Source organism: Pituophis catenifer, unplaced genomic scaffold (genome assembly GCF_029215685.1).
Source record: "Pituophis catenifer annectens isolate HBS135680 unplaced genomic scaffold, rPitCat1.0.hap2 SCAF_1, whole genome shotgun sequence".
NCBI lineage: Eukaryota > Metazoa > Chordata > Lepidosauria > Squamata > Colubridae > Pituophis > Pituophis catenifer.
Genome location: NW_027256881.1, coordinates 226,435,678 through 226,455,474, shown reverse-complemented (window position 1 = coordinate 226,455,474; position 19,797 = coordinate 226,435,678). Strand labels below are relative to the sequence as shown.

General features: G+C 40.3%; 1 protein-coding gene across 1 annotated transcript in view; it reads left to right on the top strand.

Moving 5' to 3' along the window:
- MRAS (muscle RAS oncogene homolog) overlaps window positions 1–14,791 on the top strand; it is a 56,019-nt gene extending 41,228 nt beyond the window's left edge. The window contains exons 3-6 of the mRNA XM_070957104.1: window positions 4,198–4,351; window positions 4,620–4,719; window positions 7,367–7,446; window positions 13,847–14,791. Of these exons, the coding sequence (XP_070813205.1) occupies window positions 4,198–4,351; window positions 4,620–4,719; window positions 7,367–7,446; window positions 13,847–13,943 (431 nt within the window). The 3' untranslated portion in view covers window positions 13,944–14,791. The remainder of the gene's footprint in view (window positions 1–4,197; window positions 4,352–4,619; window positions 4,720–7,366; window positions 7,447–13,846) is intronic.
- The last annotated feature ends 5,006 nt before the right edge of the window (window positions 14,792–19,797 follow it).

Genomic DNA, 19,797 nt, shown 5'->3' with positions numbered 1-19,797 from the left:
AGGAGCTGAGCTAGAAAGTGGGAGATTGTGAGCTCTAGAGCTGCCTTAGCATGAAGCCGGCAGGGTGACTCTGGCCCTATCCCTCTCTTTTCAACCCCATTCAAAGAGATGTTTGTTGTTGTGGGGAAAAAATAGATGAAGGGAGCCTTGAAGGGAACCTTGAACCAATAAACCAGTGATGGTGAACCTTTTAGAACACCGAGTGCTCAAACTGTGGGCATGCACATGTCCAAACTAAAAGGTTTGCATGGTGGCACAGACACACGCATGCACAGGTACGCGTGAACATGTGCATGAGTGGACATGTGCACATGCATGTGCGGACATGCGCATGAATGGGTATGCGTGCATGTGCAGCAGAAACCTGGAGACCAGCTGGCTGGCTGGAGGCTGGGCATCCCAACACCAGCAGCGCGGCAAGAGGTAAGATCTTTTTCTTTTGTGAGCTTCAGTTTTGTCATTTGAAGGGAAACAGAAGAAAAACAAAAGAAACGCCACGGAGATCTGACCTGGGGCGATGGTGCGCGTGCCAGCAGAGAGGTCTCTGCGTGCCACTTCTGGCATGCATGCCATAGGTTCGCCATCACGGCAATAGACGATATTGGTGGAATGATATAAGCATCCCCACCATTGTACAATATTGTATTAGGAGCATGCTCCTGTTTGCTAAGCAAAGCACATGAGAAGCAGGAGCATGAGAAGCATTCTTTTCTGATATTTATTTATTTATTTATTTATTTATTTATTTATTTATTTATTTATTTATTTATTAGTTCGATTTATATGCCACCCTTTTTTGGAGACTCAGGGTGGCTTACAATGCTTTTAAGCAATAGCCTTCATACTTTTGTATATACCTGCTTAGTAAGGCTTTCGCCCCCCTCCCCCAAGTGGTGTTCTTTTTTATACAAAGTCAGCTTATTGCCCCCACAATCCAGGTCCTCATTTTACCTACTTCGAAAGGATGGAAAGCTGAGTCAACCTTGAGCCTGGTGAGATTTGAACTTGCAGTAATTGCAGGCAGCTGGCAGCTAAGTACTACTCTAATAGCCCTTAGTCACTGCGCCACCAAGCTCCTTGTTCTTTCTGGATGCAAAGAAAGGAATGGGCCCCGTGTTATGAGTCACGTAATTTTGGGGTACCTACCCGGGGATGGGATCTTACCGGTTGAACAACCGGTTCGCTGAGCGCACACAGTTTCCATAAAATTGAACCTCCACGTTGCAAACAAGGAAAGGAGCAAGGAAAATAGCTGAGGAGGGCCAATTCAATCTGCCGCCCCCTGATCAGCTGGGCTTCAGAAGCAGAAATAAAAGTCAATATAATCCGGGGACAGGCGGGCAGGCGCACTTTTACAGCAACAAAGAACCAGTTTGCTCTCGGCAGGAGAGAACCGGTCCGAATCGGTAGAATCCCACCCCTGTACCTACCTTAGTGGTTGACGCTTTCTACCTAGAGTTGCCATCTGTGAGTGCACAAGTGACATAAGATATGTGATAGTTACCGGTGTTGCAGCTGCTTTTTTTTTTCTTCTGTCTGTCACTGTTGTGCGGCTGAATTGCTGCTTTCTAGATATAGGAATCTTCTGTTACTTTTGTCATCAGGAGCGATCTTCAAGCAGCCTGATTCCCAGGAGCACTGTAATGGTTACACTGCTATGCAGTTGAGTGATGTCAGAAGAGAGTAATTGCAGCTTTTTGTGGTAGCCGCGCTGCCACTGCTGGTTTTCGTTACTTCCCACTATTCCCAGTAAGAGAAAATTCAGTGGTTTTAGATGCAGTATACAGAAATGCTGGAAGAGGAGAGAATAGTAATTAACTTTCAAAACCAGAGGTGTGTCCTTGCCACAGTTTTTGATCATGCTGGTTGTGGATATCCAGTGGAGAAGGACAATTTTTTTCTGTAAATGCTTTGAGACATTCCTGTCTTTATTTGTCACATCCTTAAACCAAGTCCTACTCTTGCAGACAAAACCCAGGATGGGTGGGAGAGTAGCCTTCATTCAGATTGAAAACTGCCCTCAGCCTGTCCTATCTTAGACTGCAAGTGGTGAGTCATTCATTTGAAACCATAAGTCACATCAGACATTTCAGTGATGAGACAAGATTTGGACTAGCCCTTTCCAAGCAGTCATCCTCATATAAGCCATGCTTTGATGTGAGAGACTATCCAGAATGGTCAACGTTCCATGGGATCTTCTTGTGGCTTTGTTTATTCCCCTTCCATTCAATTGTGTCCAATTCTCAGGGACAACCTGGACAAATCCCTGCAGCTTTCCTGGTAAGATTTTCAGAAATGGTTTGCCATGGCCGCCTTCTTCCTAGGGCTAAGACTAGCTCAGGGTCAACCAGCAGGGTTTGTGCCTAAGGTGGGACTAGAACTCACGGTCTCCTGGTTTCTAGCCTGATGCCTTAACCACTACACCAAAGTGGCTCTCAAAGCTTAAACCCCCTCAACAGGAGGTCTTAACAGAGGTAGTCTTTGACTTAACAACCATTCATTTATTGACCAAAGTTACAACGGTTACAAAGTTACAAGTTACAAAGTTACAACGAAAAAAGTGACTTATGACTGTTTTTCACACTTACAACCATTGCAGCATTCCCATGATCATGTAATCAAAATTCAGACATTTGGCAACTGACATATATTTATGGTGGTTGCAATGTCCTGGAGTTATGTGATCCCCTTTTGAAACCTTCTGACAAGCAAAGTCAATGGAGAAGCCATAGTCACTTAATAATCATATTACTTACCATAGTAATAATCATATTACTTACCTAACAACTGCAGCAATTCACTTAACAACTCTGGCAAGAAAAGTGGTAAAATGAGGCAAAACTCACTTAACAATTGTCTTAACCTAGCAACATAAATTGTGGTTGTAGATCAAGGACTACCTGTACTAAAAGAAAAAAATAAATAACCGTACCACCAATATCTCTGCTTACTAGAACATAGTACGAACATATGTCTCTTTTTCTGAGATCTTTCTTTTCTTAATGGCCTTAAAATAATTATTTAACAATGGCTGTGTGGTTGAGCTTCCCCCATCAGGTAGTGGAAAGGTCTGCAAAATAATTTCCTTTATAATACAAAGAGAAAGGCTCTTTCTGTGAAGAAAAGTACAAACCTAAAAAGGCCATTATTACACAGCAGGCTTTTATCTGATCACATGGAAACTACAAAACACATGGAGATTTAAGGATAAGAGCAGCCTCCTTTAGACCAGATTGCTGGCTAGGAATTTTTGAACAGGCAACCCAAATGCATCTGGAGTCACCAAACCCAAACCGCTTGCAGTCTGAATCACCAAATTATATGTGCTCACATCTGAAATGCTCATTCTTCTGACGAGCATTTGAAGGAGGGATGGGAGAAAACATTTCATGAATGATTCAAGGGCATTGAATCAATCCACTTAATGCATACCTACACACGCATAATAAACACCTGAGGCAAGGGGGAGTGCTGCTCCCAAGGCACTCTTTTGGAAAGTTTACTACTACTTTACTCATCTCATGTAAAACCTCCTTCATGTTGAGCTTGTCTCCTGGCTGCAGGGCCCCATCTATGCCACTTACTAGGCAGCAGAATGGAAACAATTTGCCCTTGCCTTATTGTGGGATTATTACTTCATTTTTTATTTGCTTTGTTACGGGACCATATAGCAATAGCAATAGCAATAGCACTTAGACTTATATACCACTTCACAGTGCTTTACAGCTCTCTCTAAGCGGTTTACAGAGTCAGCATATTGCCCCCAACAATTTTGGGTCCTCATTTTAACCACCTCAGAAGGATGGAAGGTTGAGTCAATCTTCAGCCTGGTGAGATTTGAACTGCCAAATTGCAGTCAGTGGCAGTCAGCAGAAGTAGCCTGCAGTAGTGCACTCTAACCACTGGGCCACCATGGCTCAGTGGGCTAATCCAGCTGGTTATCATTTGCCTAAGACAAAAAGAGACCTATAGCATATCTACCATTGTGTTTAGGCTGCCTTTGCATGTATCTTCCTCCAAATGTGAACGGTACGGAGAGAGAGCAAGAAAAAGGCCCATCTCCTTTTACATATTTACTATCTGCATAGTGGCGCATCTTTGGATGTAACAGGTCTGATGTAGTTTGGAGAAGTAACTTAAGTGGGCAAGTGATTTCTTTCAATCATTTTCTTTTTTTCCCCTCTCTCTTCTCACTAGTCCTGGACACTGCTGGTCAAGAAGAATTCAGTGCAATGAGAGAGCAGTACATGAGGACGGGAGATGGCTTCCTTATAGTTTATTCGGTCACAGATAAAGCCAGCTTTGAACATGTGGATAGGTTCCATCAACTCATTCTCCGAGTTAAGGATAGGTAGGTGCCCTCCAGCCTCTAGATCAAATGTTTGTTTTTTTTTTTTTTGTATGGCCAGTCCATGGATTCAACTGGCAGTCAATCTATAGAAAATTAGAGGTGTAAAATGTTGTTGAAGTACATTACCTACTAACATATACTAGATTATGTTATTTGAGCGAACATCAGCTATTGTTGATGTATGGAAGGATTTAAAATTGATAATTCCTCTACCCGCTGCAAAGATAAATGTGTACTGATATTTCTCATTCTTCTTTTTGTCTTTCAGAGAATCTTTTCCAATGATTTTAGTGGCCAACAAAGTTGATCTAATGCATTTGAGAAAAATCACCCAGGACCAAGGGAAGGAAATGGCAGCCAAGCACAATGTATGTCCTCTTGGTTTCTTCCCATCCTGTTCTGTGGCTGTGACTTGGAAATGGTCCAAGGGTGGAATAAAAAAATATTTCACAAGGCGGAATAAAAAAATAGTCAGGATGGCGACCACCAGATTGACAAATCACTTAAATCACATGTCACAGCTGCCATCTTGGCTTTTTTCACAATACCCTGCATATATCCCTGATGTGGTCCCTGGCTCAAACTGTCCCCAGGACACCCTTTTAGAATAAAATTGTTCTCAGAGCTGCTCAATTGGGGGATGCCATCAGTGGAATTAGAAAACAAATTATGAAGTGGATTTGGGATAAGCAAGTTGATGGTGGCCAAGTTAAGGCAGACAGAGTAAGTGCTTTTTTCCTTTTCAAAATTGTAAATTCATTTTACTTCCACTGCAAAGAAAAATTCCTCAGGGGTTGCATGCCATGGAGTAGATCTGGAATAGGAACTACTGAGGATATTCTGGGTCCTAATCCCCTTTGACCCCTCTTCCACTACTCCCTTTAACCTGAGGTGGGTTTAGAATCCAGAAAATCCTCAGCTCCATGCTAATACTCTGTAGGAGGATTGTTTGATCAGGCAACTCATATCTGTCAGCCCCATAAAGAAAAGGATCAGAGACCAGTGGAGAAGGAGTAGGATTTGATGTTGGATTCTCCTTCTAATATCAAATGTCTTACTTGGCTCTTTTCCTATATCCATCAGTCCTCTGATCCCTGGGATCATGCGATGATGTTAAATTCCATTGCTGGCCTAGAATCATTTATGTATTGTTCTTACCCACAATCCTGTTCATTTTTCAAATTAAGTTGCAAATATTTGTTTTTTTAAAAAAAACGAGTCAACGATGCATTTAATGTCATTATTTAAATGGCATTTTGAGTATGTCAAATCTATTAGAAAAGTACAGCAACACTCGGAGATACTGCACTGGTTTACGAAAACCCCTCAGACATTCATATACTGAGTTCATTAGTTAAAAAGCAAAATGTGAACCGACTATTTAGATGTTGGGCGATTGAAATACTTCCCACTCACGTTTGAAGCTAGCTTGACAACGCTGCAAGTTTTCAGTGTGCAGTTATTGTGGAGAAAGTCTGAGATTTATTAGGCTCTAAAGAACCATTTGAAGGGAGGGGAAGGTCGGCGACATTTCAATCAGACAGAAAGGCTCCATTTTAACAGTACCGTCTCTTAGCATTTGCTATCTTAGTGCCAATATGCAGGATCATAAAACCTCATTTAGAATACCATATATAGTTACGCCTGTCCCTTCTTCATCCCCTCCACCAATCAGAAGAAAAAAATTGAGCAGAACTGGATACAGAACACAAAATATCCTTATAAATGGCCAACCGAAAGAATTGTCTTTAAAATGAGGCATTTCAGCTTGGAAAAGACCATTGAGAGCATATGCACACTGCATCCTTAAACTAGTGCCCTTTTGTGAGGAGACAGGCTTAACTGTAAACCAGTTTAAGAAAATCCTGTCTGGACACTTTGTCAGAGGCAGAGGCAGAGAAATTCAGTCTGGACTGGAAGCTAGCAATGGGCACCCCTTGGTCAATTCTACTGCAGCTGTGCCTTCCCTTTTTCTGTTCCAGGAAAGTAATGGCTAGTTGCTTTCCTTTCCGTGTGCTTTGTTTTACTGGAAATCTATGCTTTTTTTTCTTTTAAAAGCCTCTGCCGATCAGGCAACTCAGCTGGGATCGTCAGAGCCTTTTAAAAGCATTTTTTACAACCTCTTCGGCTGAAGAGGTTGTAGACAAAATGGTTTTAAAAGTAAAAAAAAAAGTTGGCCACGCCCACCCAGTCACATTACCCACCACCACCAAGCCACACCCACAGAACCGGTAGTAACAAATTTTAGATTTCACCAGTGACCGAGTGGTTATTATACTTGTTTGACATGTGGAATTGATATATAGAATTCTACAGGTCAGAGCCCAATAAAAACATATTTTAATGACTACTGTTCTTCCCCTGAGCAAACTACCGGTACTTTTCTTACTGTGATTTGGTTGGTTGGTTGGTTGGTTGGTTGGTTGGTTGGTTGGTTAGTTGGTTGGTAAGTACTCCCCCTCCCTTTTAGAGGGTACAACATTTGATTTTTTTTTTTTAACAGTCATTTAAAGTAGAAATGGAAGAATACCCTCCGGCTCTCAGTATTCAAATAGCACTATTTCTGTTACTCGAGTTCTCAAATCTGGGTATATAAAGGCAGTGGGTAGATATCAACTGCTTTCACTCAACAGCTATTCTTGTATTTTAATTGTGGAGGGAAATCCATGAAAGCAAGACCATTATGAAAGCTTGCAATGCAACTGTGCCACTAAAAACCACTTCTGCTCTATAAGAACACATACAAGACTGTAAAGAAACTTTTGAACAATTGTCCATACTTCTTTCCTTGTTAATTTTTCTATAGCAGTGTAAATGATGACCTCTCTGAATAATTTTATTTTTCTACATCCCAGGAATTCAGAACTAGGGGAGAAAAAAAATAATACCCTAACTTAGCTTACAAAACAATCTTTCTTCCTATTTTAATGACGTTTGCATTTTGCTTTCCCATATTTCTTATACTCTAAATGTGCATAGTATATATGTAAACATTACTGGGCCTTTGTTTTCCAGATTCCATATATAGAAACTAGTGCTAAGGATCCTCCACTGAATGTTGACAAAGCCTTCCATGATCTTGTTCGAGTAATCAGGTGAGCCATCCCGCTATTAAATCGGTCCGCAACTGATTTGGCTTCCACTCACATATCATGAATCAAACTTACTTTCGAAAAAAATGTTTATGAATCATTCACTAAGCATTAGTTTTCAGTCTCAGCCTTAGAACCTATTTATTTAAATATTTGTTGATATATTTTTGGCTTACCAGGAAATCTGTAACGATCGTTATTTTTAACCCATATTTATCTGGAACAAATAAAACTTTCAAAGAATGACATCAAAACTTATTTTAAAATCTTAATAGTTTAAGAAAGTTGAACTAAATAATTCATAAATAATTTAGACATAAGGCAAAACACTTTTGGGGAAGGCGACAAAAACCTCTTTTGAATGAAGGCGAATATATGTGTACCAGGATAATGTTGCAGGATTATCTGGATTGGCCACCAGAGCCAGAGGTTCTGTTTACCAAGCTTTTGGACTCTTACACTAGAGCTCATCCTCATGGAATCTCTCTAACAGAGAGAAGTTCCCTGAAGATGGGCTCCAGCACAAGACTAAAAGTTCAGAAGACAGAACCTCTGGCACTGGTGACTGATCCAGATTGGGATCCTGCAAAAAACCTCTTTGTCCATGTCTGAATAGGTTGAATCAATGAAGAAATGTCATAGGTTTGAGTCCTTCCAGACATTAAAAGAAGCCATTCCACTGAAAACCAAATAAAATTTGTCTCCTTTTGTGTATGTAAAAAAAGAAAAATAAAATCTAGGAGAACTGATTGACCTATCACTGTTTCACGGCTTAGTGCTAAACCAAGCTTTTGAAGCCATGATTTTTAGAATAAGAATTCTTCTGTTCCTCTCATCTGGACTGGATATGAGAATTTCAGGTTCATGTTTCTGGCCACACTAAACCCAACCTACACACACACACACGCCCCCCAAAAAAGGAAGAAATAGTATTACAGATGAATGTGGTGTACAAAGGAAGCCTGTTTGTTTTCAAAATATTTTGATATTTCTAAAAAGCAAGCAGAAGCTCTAAGAAGCAAGCAAACATTCTGAAAAACAAGCAAAACCACCATAGAAAGCCCAGACAAATTATGAAGTGAGACTGGTTGGAATTTTTTTTTAAAAAAAAGGAAAGGTGAATATAAGCACTTCCCCCCAAGAGAAGTCTTTTCAGCAGGCTTTTTAAAACCTGTTTGTTGCTGACCTTAGCAGTAAAGGCAAAATTGCCTCTCTCGTCATGACAGCTAGCAATTTCATTTTGCTAGATCTCAAGCCACCTCTGATGATCAGCTAGCAAAGATCACATATCTTCTGGCAAACGTAACCCTTCATTGTTCTAAGCAGTTTTGCAGCAACCTCCACCCTGAAATGGGACAGGATGCCCCAGCAATCATGCCCTGACCCATTGCTCTTATTATATAACAAAGAAACTAGTTACCTTTTTCCAAAGGATCACTGTGCTGCTTTCCAAGCTTTATTAATCAAAGACTTTTAGCTAAAATGGGACATCTGGCATTAGATGCTTTGCATATATACATTCTTCTTTTTTGAAAAATGGGCTGAGGGTGGGGGGAAACATGCTAATTGTTTGAGCCAGGAAAGTTACACACCCTTGCCTTGCAGTTGTGTTCTCAGCAAGTTTTCCTAGAATAGAAGCTCTCTTGACTGCCACATTAGCTACAGAAAATAAGATAGTGTAGCCTTGATTTCTGCAGGATACAGGTTTTTTAGTCATTGCAAATTCTTCAGGCTGTTCCTAGTTGGCAGTGAAGGGATGCAAGGGAAGAGAGGTTTAGAGGTCAAGAAAGCTTAATAAACGGTGCTTGGTTTAGCCTGACGCTTAATTGTGGTTAAAAAGAATAATCACTATTGTAGTTGCATTTTATTGTTGTACAGTTTTGTGTTGTTTTTTTCAAGAAAAAGAAAACACAGTAAAGTCCCTACGTGCCTCTTAAACAGCTTTGAGGCACTCTCTTGTTTCTTATGTTCACCAATTTCAAACAGGACTTGCCCATTGAAGTTAGCAGAGATTCGGAGGGGCGGGGGCAGTTAGTGAATGGATGAGAACAGAAGATTAACTTTACTGTAGTTTCTTTGGTTTGAGGTTGTGGGTAATTAAGCTGGCAATGAAAACCATCTGCCTGAAACTGGAAAGTACCTCATATGGGCTACAGTTGGTTTCAACAATTTGCAGGATTTTGGGAAAGTTGGAAAAAGCTGCTAGAGATTTCTCGATCAGCGGTCCCCAACTTTTTGGGCACCAGGGACCGGTTCCAGGGGTGAAATCCAACAGGTTCTGACAGGTTCTGGAGAACTGGTAGCGGAAATTTTGAGCAGTTCGGAGAACCGGCAAATCTGGCTGGCCCCAGAGTGGGGTAGGAATGGAGATTTTACAATATCCTTCTCCCAGGAATAGGGAGGGAATGGAGATTTTGCAGTATCCTTCCCCAGGAATGGGGAGGGAATGGGGATTTTGTAGTATCCTTCCCCTGGACTGGGGTGGAAATGGAGATTTTGCAGTATTCTTCCCCCAGGAGTGGGGTGGAAATGAAGATTTTGCAGTATCCTTCCCACAGGAGTGGGGAGGAAATAGGGATTTTGCAGTATCCTTCCCCTGGAGTGGGGTGGAAATGGAGATTTTGCAGTATCCTTCCCCTGGAGTGGGGTGGGAATGGAGATTTTGCAGTATCCTTCCCCCAGGAGTGGGGAGGGAATGGAGATTTTGCAATATCCTTCCCCCAGGAGTGGGGAGGGAATGGAGATTTTGCAGTACCCTTCACCTGGAGTGGGGTGGGAATGGAGATTTTGCAGTATCCTTCCCCCAGGAGTGGTGAGGGAATCGGGATTTTGCAGTACCCTTCACCTGGAGTGGGGTGGGAATGGAGATTTTGCAGTATCCTTCCCCCCAGGAGTGGGGAGAAAATGGGGATTTTGCAGTATCCTTCCCACAGGAGTGGGGAGGGAATGGGGATTTTGAAGTACCCTTCCCCTGGAGTGGGGTGGGAATGGAGATTTTGCAAACCAGAGAGGGAGTGGTTTTGCATGCCTACATCCTGTTGGATGGGGCTCCACTTCTGTGTGTGGCCCGGTTGCTGGCATGCTCTGGACTGGTGTCAATCCACAGACCAGGGGTTGGGGACCCCTGCTTTAGATCTGTACAGACCACATGGTGTTTTTCAAATCCAAAAATGTAGGTAGTCCTCAACTGACAACAGTTTGTTTAGTGACCATTAAAACGATACCGAAAAAAATGATTGACAATCATTTTTCACACTTATGACCATTGCAGCATCCCGATGGTCATGTGATGGAAATTCAGACACATGGCAACTAATTCATATTTATGACAGTTGCAGGGATCATGGTGTCACCTTTTGTGACCTTCTGACAAGCGAAGTCAATGGGGAAATCAGATTCACTTAACAAACAACCCTGTTACTAACTTAATAACTGAAGTGATTTACTCTACAACTGTGGCAAGAAATAAAATGGCAAAATGCACTTAACAAATGTCTCACTTAGCAACAGAGGTTTTGGGCTCAATTGAGGCCATAAGTCAGGGTATATCTGTAGTCCCATTCATACTCAAGATGAATGAAAAAGCACGGAAATCTCATGTAGTTTGAACGATCTTGAGTAATAATGCAAAACGTATACGAAATACTTTGCAATCGCAATATAAAGATTCTACAAGACTACGCATTGTTGCATGTAATTTTGGTGATCTCAATCTAAGTTCTCATGAAATATTAGGAGAGCTAATGAATGGTATTCAGGCTTGAAAATAGTGCTGACTATTAAATGAGTCAGATTGGTCTTTATAAATCATATCAGAGGAAATTGTGCACAAATTTATCTGGATTTTGTTGAGGTCCATTGAAATTAACACAGTGGAACAGGGGGTTCAAAATATATCTTTATAGCTTAAAGTTTAGGTGTTTTAAATAGATAGCATACATACATTGCCTAACTGCCCAGAAAACTGTAAAAAATAAATACTGTATCTTTGTTTTTGAAGCAGCCACTATTTCAAAACTGCAGAAATAAATTTGTTTGTCCATCTGTCCATCCATTCATCCATATTGATTCTGCATAATCTGAAAATGGCATATTGCCTGTATTTATTTTTCCTTTGGAATATTCATATCAAAATTTTCTTTTGTCTTTCCAAAGTTTTTGCTTAAGAAAATTCATGTTTTAGGCTTTAGAATTCATACAGAAACTTTGGCTCAAACGAGATAGGACATTCAGTCACTTGAGACTAAGTAGAATTATGAGATTCATATTGCACTAAGCCATGTTTACTCTTATCTTTGTATGATATGAACCTTAGGTCAGAGGGAAAAAAAGTGGTTTATTTTAAGACAAGGAACCATAATGTGAATAATGGTTCTTCATTGGTTTATTGGTTCGAACTATTAGCATGAAGCATAAAGAGCAGCAAAAATAATATTAGGGGAAAACGGGGAGTGCTAATCAAACCCATGATAACTTTGACTTAGCTTGATGTGTGAATACAGGGTTTTTCTTTAATCTTTCATCTCCAATTCTTTTGGAGATGCATAATTTTTCCTCACAACTCCTTTTAGTTTTCTGCATGCAAAGGCTGTCACAATTACTGCTTTTAACTTTGAAATCAAAACAGTCAGTTAATGTAGCAACAGTAAGGTCCTTGATTCAGCTGGCTTCTCCGTTCTCTGTTACTCTGAACAAGTTACTCTGTTCCCTCTGCAGGCCTCAAGGATGCCATCTGCTTCATTGTATGATACTGTGCTTTTATTCTGTTTTCTTTCTGATTTTGTGAGCTGCCCAGTCTTGTTTTGGAGTCAAGTGGCATCTAAATCTAATAAATGAAAAATAATAAATAAATAATTTATGTGCAAGCTGTTCAGGATAATAGTTTATTCAACTTCAAAGGCTTTCCAATGATAAAGACAGAAATCTTAAAGGCAGAACTTGGGACTTGCCTGCAGAGTCAAGACTCCTGGGGTAGATAGACCACAGGTGTCAAACTCGATCACGTCACTTGACGTATCGCGACGTTTTTTGCCTTTGCGGAGCCAGGGTGGGCGCGGCTACCATTACTAGTCTGGAAATGAAAAGCCTGCAAGAAGAGAGCAAGCTCAGGAACACGAAAAGCCCAACAGCCTAATGATCTGGCTCTGTAGATGACAATTTTCAGTGTAGTCAATGTCTATATTTCTAGCTTAGTGGACTTATTTAGCACCATTACAACGAGGCATCGTATTTTAGCCTCAACTGTACTGGGTCCCCTTATTGCACCCACTGCTGTATTTTGAGTATAGTTTGTTGAATAAGCCACAGTTGGAAGGTTCACACACCCTGCTGTCATGTAAACATTAGTTGATAAACCATTGTCTGTAGAGATTCTCAGTCATCCAGGTCATGGTTGTCCCAAAGGTGCTTTTTAAGGAGGCAATTGGACTTTCTTGTTTTTTTCTTTGAAGTCGTTTCGCTTCTCATCCAAGAAGTTTCTTCAGTTCTGATAGGATAGTGGGGAATGGAAGGGTTTATATTCCTTGCAGACAGCTGGTCATTTGCATTCTTTTAGAGGGACTTGGAGGTTCATCTGTGTCCTCACCTGAGTAGTGCTCCTGGTTCCCCTAGTCTGCAATTTTTCCTCTGGAAATCCATTCCTACTCCTACACCATTCAAAGGGTGTTCATCCCAAATTGTACAGCTAAAGGTCTGTAGAGATTCTCAGTCACACTGATCATGCCATTGACAAACCATTGTTAAGACAAAAGCAAACAAAGCACATTTTGGCTCCGCATGCAAAATCAGTCTAAATCATCAGACAAGCATGATATGATTGAAACTTTTCTCACTGGAGGAAAAATGCTCCTTCAAGGAGGGAGGGAGACTGTTCGATTCATTCACCACTTTTGTAATGGAAATCACTCACCGTCACAACTATTGTGTGAATTCTGTGCCTAGGAATTCTTAGCTCCTGATTCTAGTTCTAGCTATAGATAGAACCAAGAACTAAGATGTCCTGGGCAGATGTCTACTTCTAGTCTATAATATAATAATGTATAACATATTATATATTTTAGTATACCGGTATATAATATTATACATTATAATGTATAAAGCCATGGTGGCACAGTGGTTAGAATGCAGTATCGCAGGCTAACTCACTGCTCACTGCCAAGAATTTGATTCTGATTGGTTCAAGGTTGACTCAGCCTTCCATCCTTCCGAAGTTAGTAAAATGAGGACCCAGATTGTTTGGGGCAATATGCTGACTTTGTAAATCATTTAGAGAGGGCTGTAAAGCACTGTGAAGCAGTATATATAATAAGATGTCTAGTTCTGGTTCTAGAACTAGAGTTTCTGATTCTAACTAATCCTTCCATTTTAAAAGCTGTACTGATATTTCTTCTATGTTCCCAAACAGGCAACAAGTTCCGGAAAAGAACCAGAAGAAGAAAAAGACCAAGTGGCGAGGAGACAGAGCAACTGGTTCCCACAAACTGCATTGTGTGATTTTGTGACTGTCTCTTCCTGTGTTTTTCATTTTTTTTCCCATTCCAACTTGAACCAATTGTACAACCTAACTGCAACTTGACTTTTCAAGAAAACAGTTCCTGCCCAAAAGAACTCAAAGGGAAAAGTTCTGGGTATTCTTGAGATTCAGTCAGATAATGATTTGGAAATCATGCAGAATTGGTTTACCTTAAAAAAAAGAAAGAAAGAAAAAGAAACAAGTTATTCCAAAGCAGGGGCAAAAAAAAAAAAAATCCAAGTTTTATTACTGTCGGCCATCTCAATAGTCTTTATTTTAAAATTACTTGGGTGACTAAAAATGTTTTATCTGCAAGCGTTCCCAAAGGGAGCTTACTTCTAAACAGTCATTAATGGCTTTACTTAGTACTGAGCGTGTTGTCAATCAGGGTCAATATTTCCTTTCTTGGCAGAATTTCCTTTTGCACTGGATTCCCCGATATGTCTTCAGAGGTGCAAAACGTTTGTCTGCTTGTGCGTGCATGCGTGCAAAAGAAACTGGTGTGTAACCAGATCTTTATAAGGCAGTGCCAGCAAAAAGGATGAAGGAACGTGAGGGGTGGGTTGTCAGTCCCCATCTGAGTTGTTCATCCTATGTGCCAGGTTGTGTTTTGTCAGTAAAAGGCTACCCTGAAAGAGTGGGAGGGCAGCCATTTTGCTAGTCTGAGGAATATTTAAATTAAATGGTTATTTACAAATAATAAATAGTACTTTTCTTTTGCTTTTGTTATTTTGAAGAAAAGAAACATGAATAAATGTTGATGTAGATATAAACTGAACCCATATGATGCCCGGCTATGAATAATATCAGAAAATGTGCTGATTCTTTGCTGGTTGATAACTTTTGGCTTTTTTGTCTAAGCCTCATAATGTAACACCAGTTTTCCTATTATAGTACTTCTAGGTAGCTTGAATTTCTATTTGGAAACAGAAAATGTCTTCTTCAGTAAAGCAGTTACTGTTCTCATGCCATTAATACATTCCTATATTCGGAAGTTCTTGCCTCTACTTCTAAAACTCAAGGATTACTGTATTTAATGCTCGGAGTTTATGTGAATGTGCAATACAACTGCATGTATTTTTCATATAGGTTCCATCTGAGTCATAATCTTTTTAAAATGGAAAAGATTCCATGTTATTCTATATTCAGGAAGCCATTTCATAAACATACTGTCAGGTATCAAGTATACGTGGAGAGTAATGGAATTAATGATGTATATCAATCTATATCAAAAGGCAAATAGCTTTGAGTAGATCTGATTTTTACTTGAGCCTTCACGTCTTTGTTGATTCCTGACAACTGTCGGAAGAAATCCCTGCAGTTTTTTTTGGCAAGTGTTTTTGGAAGTAGTTTGCCTTTGCCTGCTTCCCAGGACTGAGAGAGAGTGGCTGGCCCAAGGTCACCCAACTGGCTTCATGTCTAATGTGGGGCTAGAACTCATGGCCTCCTAGTTTCCAGCCTGCAGCCTTAACCACTATATCAAACTAGCTGAACATGATCAGTGGTATTCAAACATGATGCACATATCTTTGTGTTCGAAAATGAGAGAACAGAAGGACCACAATGTGCTTGAAAGCAAAGGAACTAGGAAACAGCTTCCAAGGATTGGCAATCATTCTATCAGATGTTTCAGAGACTTAGTTTTATCCAAGAGGCTAAACAGCACTGCATTTTATCCTTTACCAGACTGCATCATAAGGAAATGGGATGCAAATTATAGCAAGGTACGATACCTTAAGCAGTATAGCATAATTAAGATGTCAAGCGGAAACTGGAAAGGTTCAAATTCAGGTCCCCTGTTGAACATAACCTTCACGGCATAATCTTGGGCCAGACAGCCTTTCTGCGTACTCCATATCTCTACTAAAGCAATGGGAATTATTGGCATGTATGTTCTGTTTCAAACCCAGCCTGCTTCATGCCTTCCAGTTATCAGTTGAATTATATCTGCCATACCTCTAGCCTTTGCTAGTGGGAATGATTCTGTGTCTGGCTTTAGACACAAAAAGTTAGCGTACCTTGTTGGGTCAGGCTGAAGCCCATCTTAACCCAGTATTTGGTGCTTCACAATGGCTTACCAGACACTTCTGAGCTACATGCAAAAGAGTTGGAAACATACCTCTCTTCCACATACTCTACAACAGGTCTGTCAAACTCACGGCCTGCGGGCCAGATGCGTCATGCGCTGGCCACACCCATGCCCGGTTTAGCGAAGGGGGGAGTCCTGATACGTCACGTGACGCCACCGTGATAACACAAGTTTGACACCCCTGCTCTACAACAAATATTTGGGAAGTAATTATTACCCAGAGGTAATAACGAGTCTTCAACAATCAATAGCCTTGCATAGAACTGTCCTACATGAATGGTTTTTTTTTTCAATCTTCTTTTAAAGCCATCCAAATTAGTGGCCATCACCCTGTTTTATGATAATGAATAGATGCTGTGTGGAGGCTACTTTAAAACTGCTTGCACAATACAGCTCTGGGGAGTCAACTGCTGCTCTAATAATAAGTGTTGTGTGAATTATCCCCGTACATATATAGACTTTGGATAAAGTACATAATAGCAGAGGGAAAATTCCAAATCTATGCCAAGAGAGGATACAAATATAAGCAGAATTCAGAGTAGAGCTGATGGTCCAGAGAGAAGAATTGTTTCTATGAACTGCAACTCTGGGCTTAGCTGAAGCTGTATTATGAAGAGAGCTTTCAGTATACATGTGAAGAGAGAGGTTCACCCATTCCATGCTGGCTTTTCCTCCTTTAAAACAACTGTTCTGCCAGACGAGAGTAATGAATATGCAGCAGTTCATGGGAATAGCCTCTCTGGCACTTAGGACAAGGGCTAATGTGGAAAGAGGGCAGGCAGACAGACCCTCTTTGCATCTCAACAACGGAAGCACCTCTGCTGTTGTCCCGGCCCCAGTAGCTGAGTGGTGGAAACCAGCCAGGAAGTCTGGCACACACTTCTGATACAAACACAGACTCTTGTATGCCTGTTTCCCAATGAAAGCTGGAGTGGGTGTGGGCATGTGTGTAAAATACAAATGCAAAGCACCGAAACAACTGCAGGAAATTCAGAAAGAGGACTGATACCCCAATCCTTCTCACGCCATTGTGGAGAAGGAACAAAACACAATGATGTGATTTGGAGAACCAGCAGCTCCTTTCTTTCTTTTTTTTGACCTTCCTGTTCTTGGTCACTTGGATTGAGTTGAATTCCCACCACTTCTACATGTTCAAGAAATATAGGGGGGGGGGGTGTTTTTTGCTTCGGTCTTCTCATAAGTTCAGCTATTATAATGAGGGGAGAGTGAAGGAAAGGAAAAGTTCCTTCTCTTTTCTATGTCTCATCATTCCTTTGATTAAATATAAACCATGTGTGAGGAAATAATGTATAAGAAAAATTATGGAAAAAATGGAAAAGGAAGGGGCTCACTTAAGTTTCTGGAGGAAAGGTGGAGCATCCATTTAGGATAAAATATATTTTCCTGCTGACACAAGACTCAGGATTTAGCAAACCTTGTGTTGTTTTTGCCTATGGGGAAGGTTTAATGAGAAATCCCCTTATAAAGCCAAGAAAATCAACATAATTATAAGCAGAATTCAGAGTAGAGCTGGTAGTCCAGAGAGAACAATCAGGATCAGTAAAAAAAGAAGTTTATTGGGGGAGAGGAAATAAGGAAACAAGGAAAAGTGGCAATCACATGTACAGAATTACAAATAATTTAGCACAGCCATCTAATTTGTTTGTTCCATGGAATTTGGGTTTCAGGGCATCCTCAGTTCCTCATACAGAAGACGGTTTGAGAGGATGTTGGGACTTCCTATAGTGTAAGTTAAGCAGGATCTCACCACTACTGCTTCTTCCTACTTCAATCCTACTGATTGAAAATGGATGCCACATGAAGAAGCAGCTTTTTTCCAAAATCAAAACTGAATTCTGTTTATTCAGGCTTCTTGATCTTCAGTCAACCAATCAGATATTTCAGGAGATGATGCTAAAAACTAGAGATTGTCACATCATCTCATGTTCCAATATCAGGGTGGTTTGCCGCGAAGCATGAATTATGTTTTTGCCCAAAATGACCTTTAAACAAGCCATCATCCACCAAAGAAAATCTCTTCTAGTGTGCACAACAGAACCTTTGTGCCCTGGCCACTGCTCTGCCATTCAGTGCTTTGAGACTCTGTGGACCAGGGTACCCATAATACAGGGAAGGGTGAGAAAGGATAGGCTACATCTCCATTGTGAAGCCATCAGAAGGTAGCATCTCCATTTGTGAAGCCATCAGAAGGTAGCACTGTTACTGCTCACTCAAGTTTATTAATTGCTATTCACAAATCAGCATGTTTTTGTGTTTTCTTTGTCCCTCAATACATATTAAGAGAAGCCACAAGACATTATCAAGCCTGTTTTTAATATGATTCATGGGTGGATGTCTTTATATATGCTCCACTAATTTTATTCCTTTCTAAAATGCTTTAACCACCTTATTCTTAAAAGCAGTATGAAAACAGAAACAACCCAATGCAAAAATAAATACATAGAAATAGCAGATATGCTCTGTTTCAGAATGGGGAAATCCACTGTGGCCAATTTGCCATGACCACCTCACCACAGCCAATTCACTGCAGCCAACTTACCATGGCCAACTTGCCACGGGTCAGCTTGCCCCAGCCAACTTGCTATGGGACAACTCGCTGCATGACAATTTAACAATTCAATTTAATTATTTAAAATAAATAAAATATTTTAATTTTTGTCATTCCCATTTTATTCTGTCTCTCCTTTTGCATCCTTTCTTTAATGATTCTATTCCATTATTTGTTTGATATTAATATAACTCTTGTTCTGCAACAAATTGTCCCACAACGAATTGGCAATGGCGAATTGTCCCATGGTGAGTTGGCCATGGTGAGTTATTGGTGGTGACTTGGCTATGGCGAGTTGTCGTAGACACGCTCTGTTTACTTGGATTGGGTGGGCAGAATCTGTTGGGAGAGTCTTTTAGATATGCAGCCCTTGAGCCATATTGGATTTTATAGGTAAGAGCCAGCATCTTGAATGGCATTCAGAAACAAGCTGATACATAAGTCATTACAACTCTCGCTGCAAAGATATTACATAACAATAATAAGAATATCCCACCAGCATTTAAATGTATCTGAGTAAGAATGTGTGCATGTTTGTTATATTGAAAGAAGAAAATAGACCAACCATCTACTGTAAGGAGTCCCTGCAATTTTACTCCACTAGTGGTTGCCAACTATATGGGGCAATGCTCATCTGAAGGCCATTGACACGGAAATGTCTGAAAAGATATCCATGGTCATGTGGCTAACATGACATCACAGAGCACTATTACCTTCCCACCGAAGTGGTACCTATTTATCTTCTCGCATTTGCATGCTTTCAAATTGCTATAATAGATGGTATGCCGTCTATTATACTTCTATTGAATTACAGGTACATATTTTAGCTCTATGGCATATGTAATCTCAGTACTTTGGTTTATTAGAAGTTTCTGATATGTATTCCTAAGTAACAAGATCAAAAGATCCAGACCTGTGTTAGTTTCAAATCCATTTGAATGAAAAATGTGTTTGAGCAAGATTCAGGGGAACCTCTAGCTATTTTGCTTTCTGTTTCAGTTGAGCTAGAAGTGCAAAAACAAAAAAGTGGGGGAAGGATGAATAGAGGAATGTTTTTGGGCTGTTTGGGTCAAACATCAAAATATTTGGCAGTCATATATCCCACACTTCTCTGAACATGATTGGGAGGCATTAATATACATGAAATTTTTAGGTGAATTATTACTTTTTAAGTTAACCCAGAGA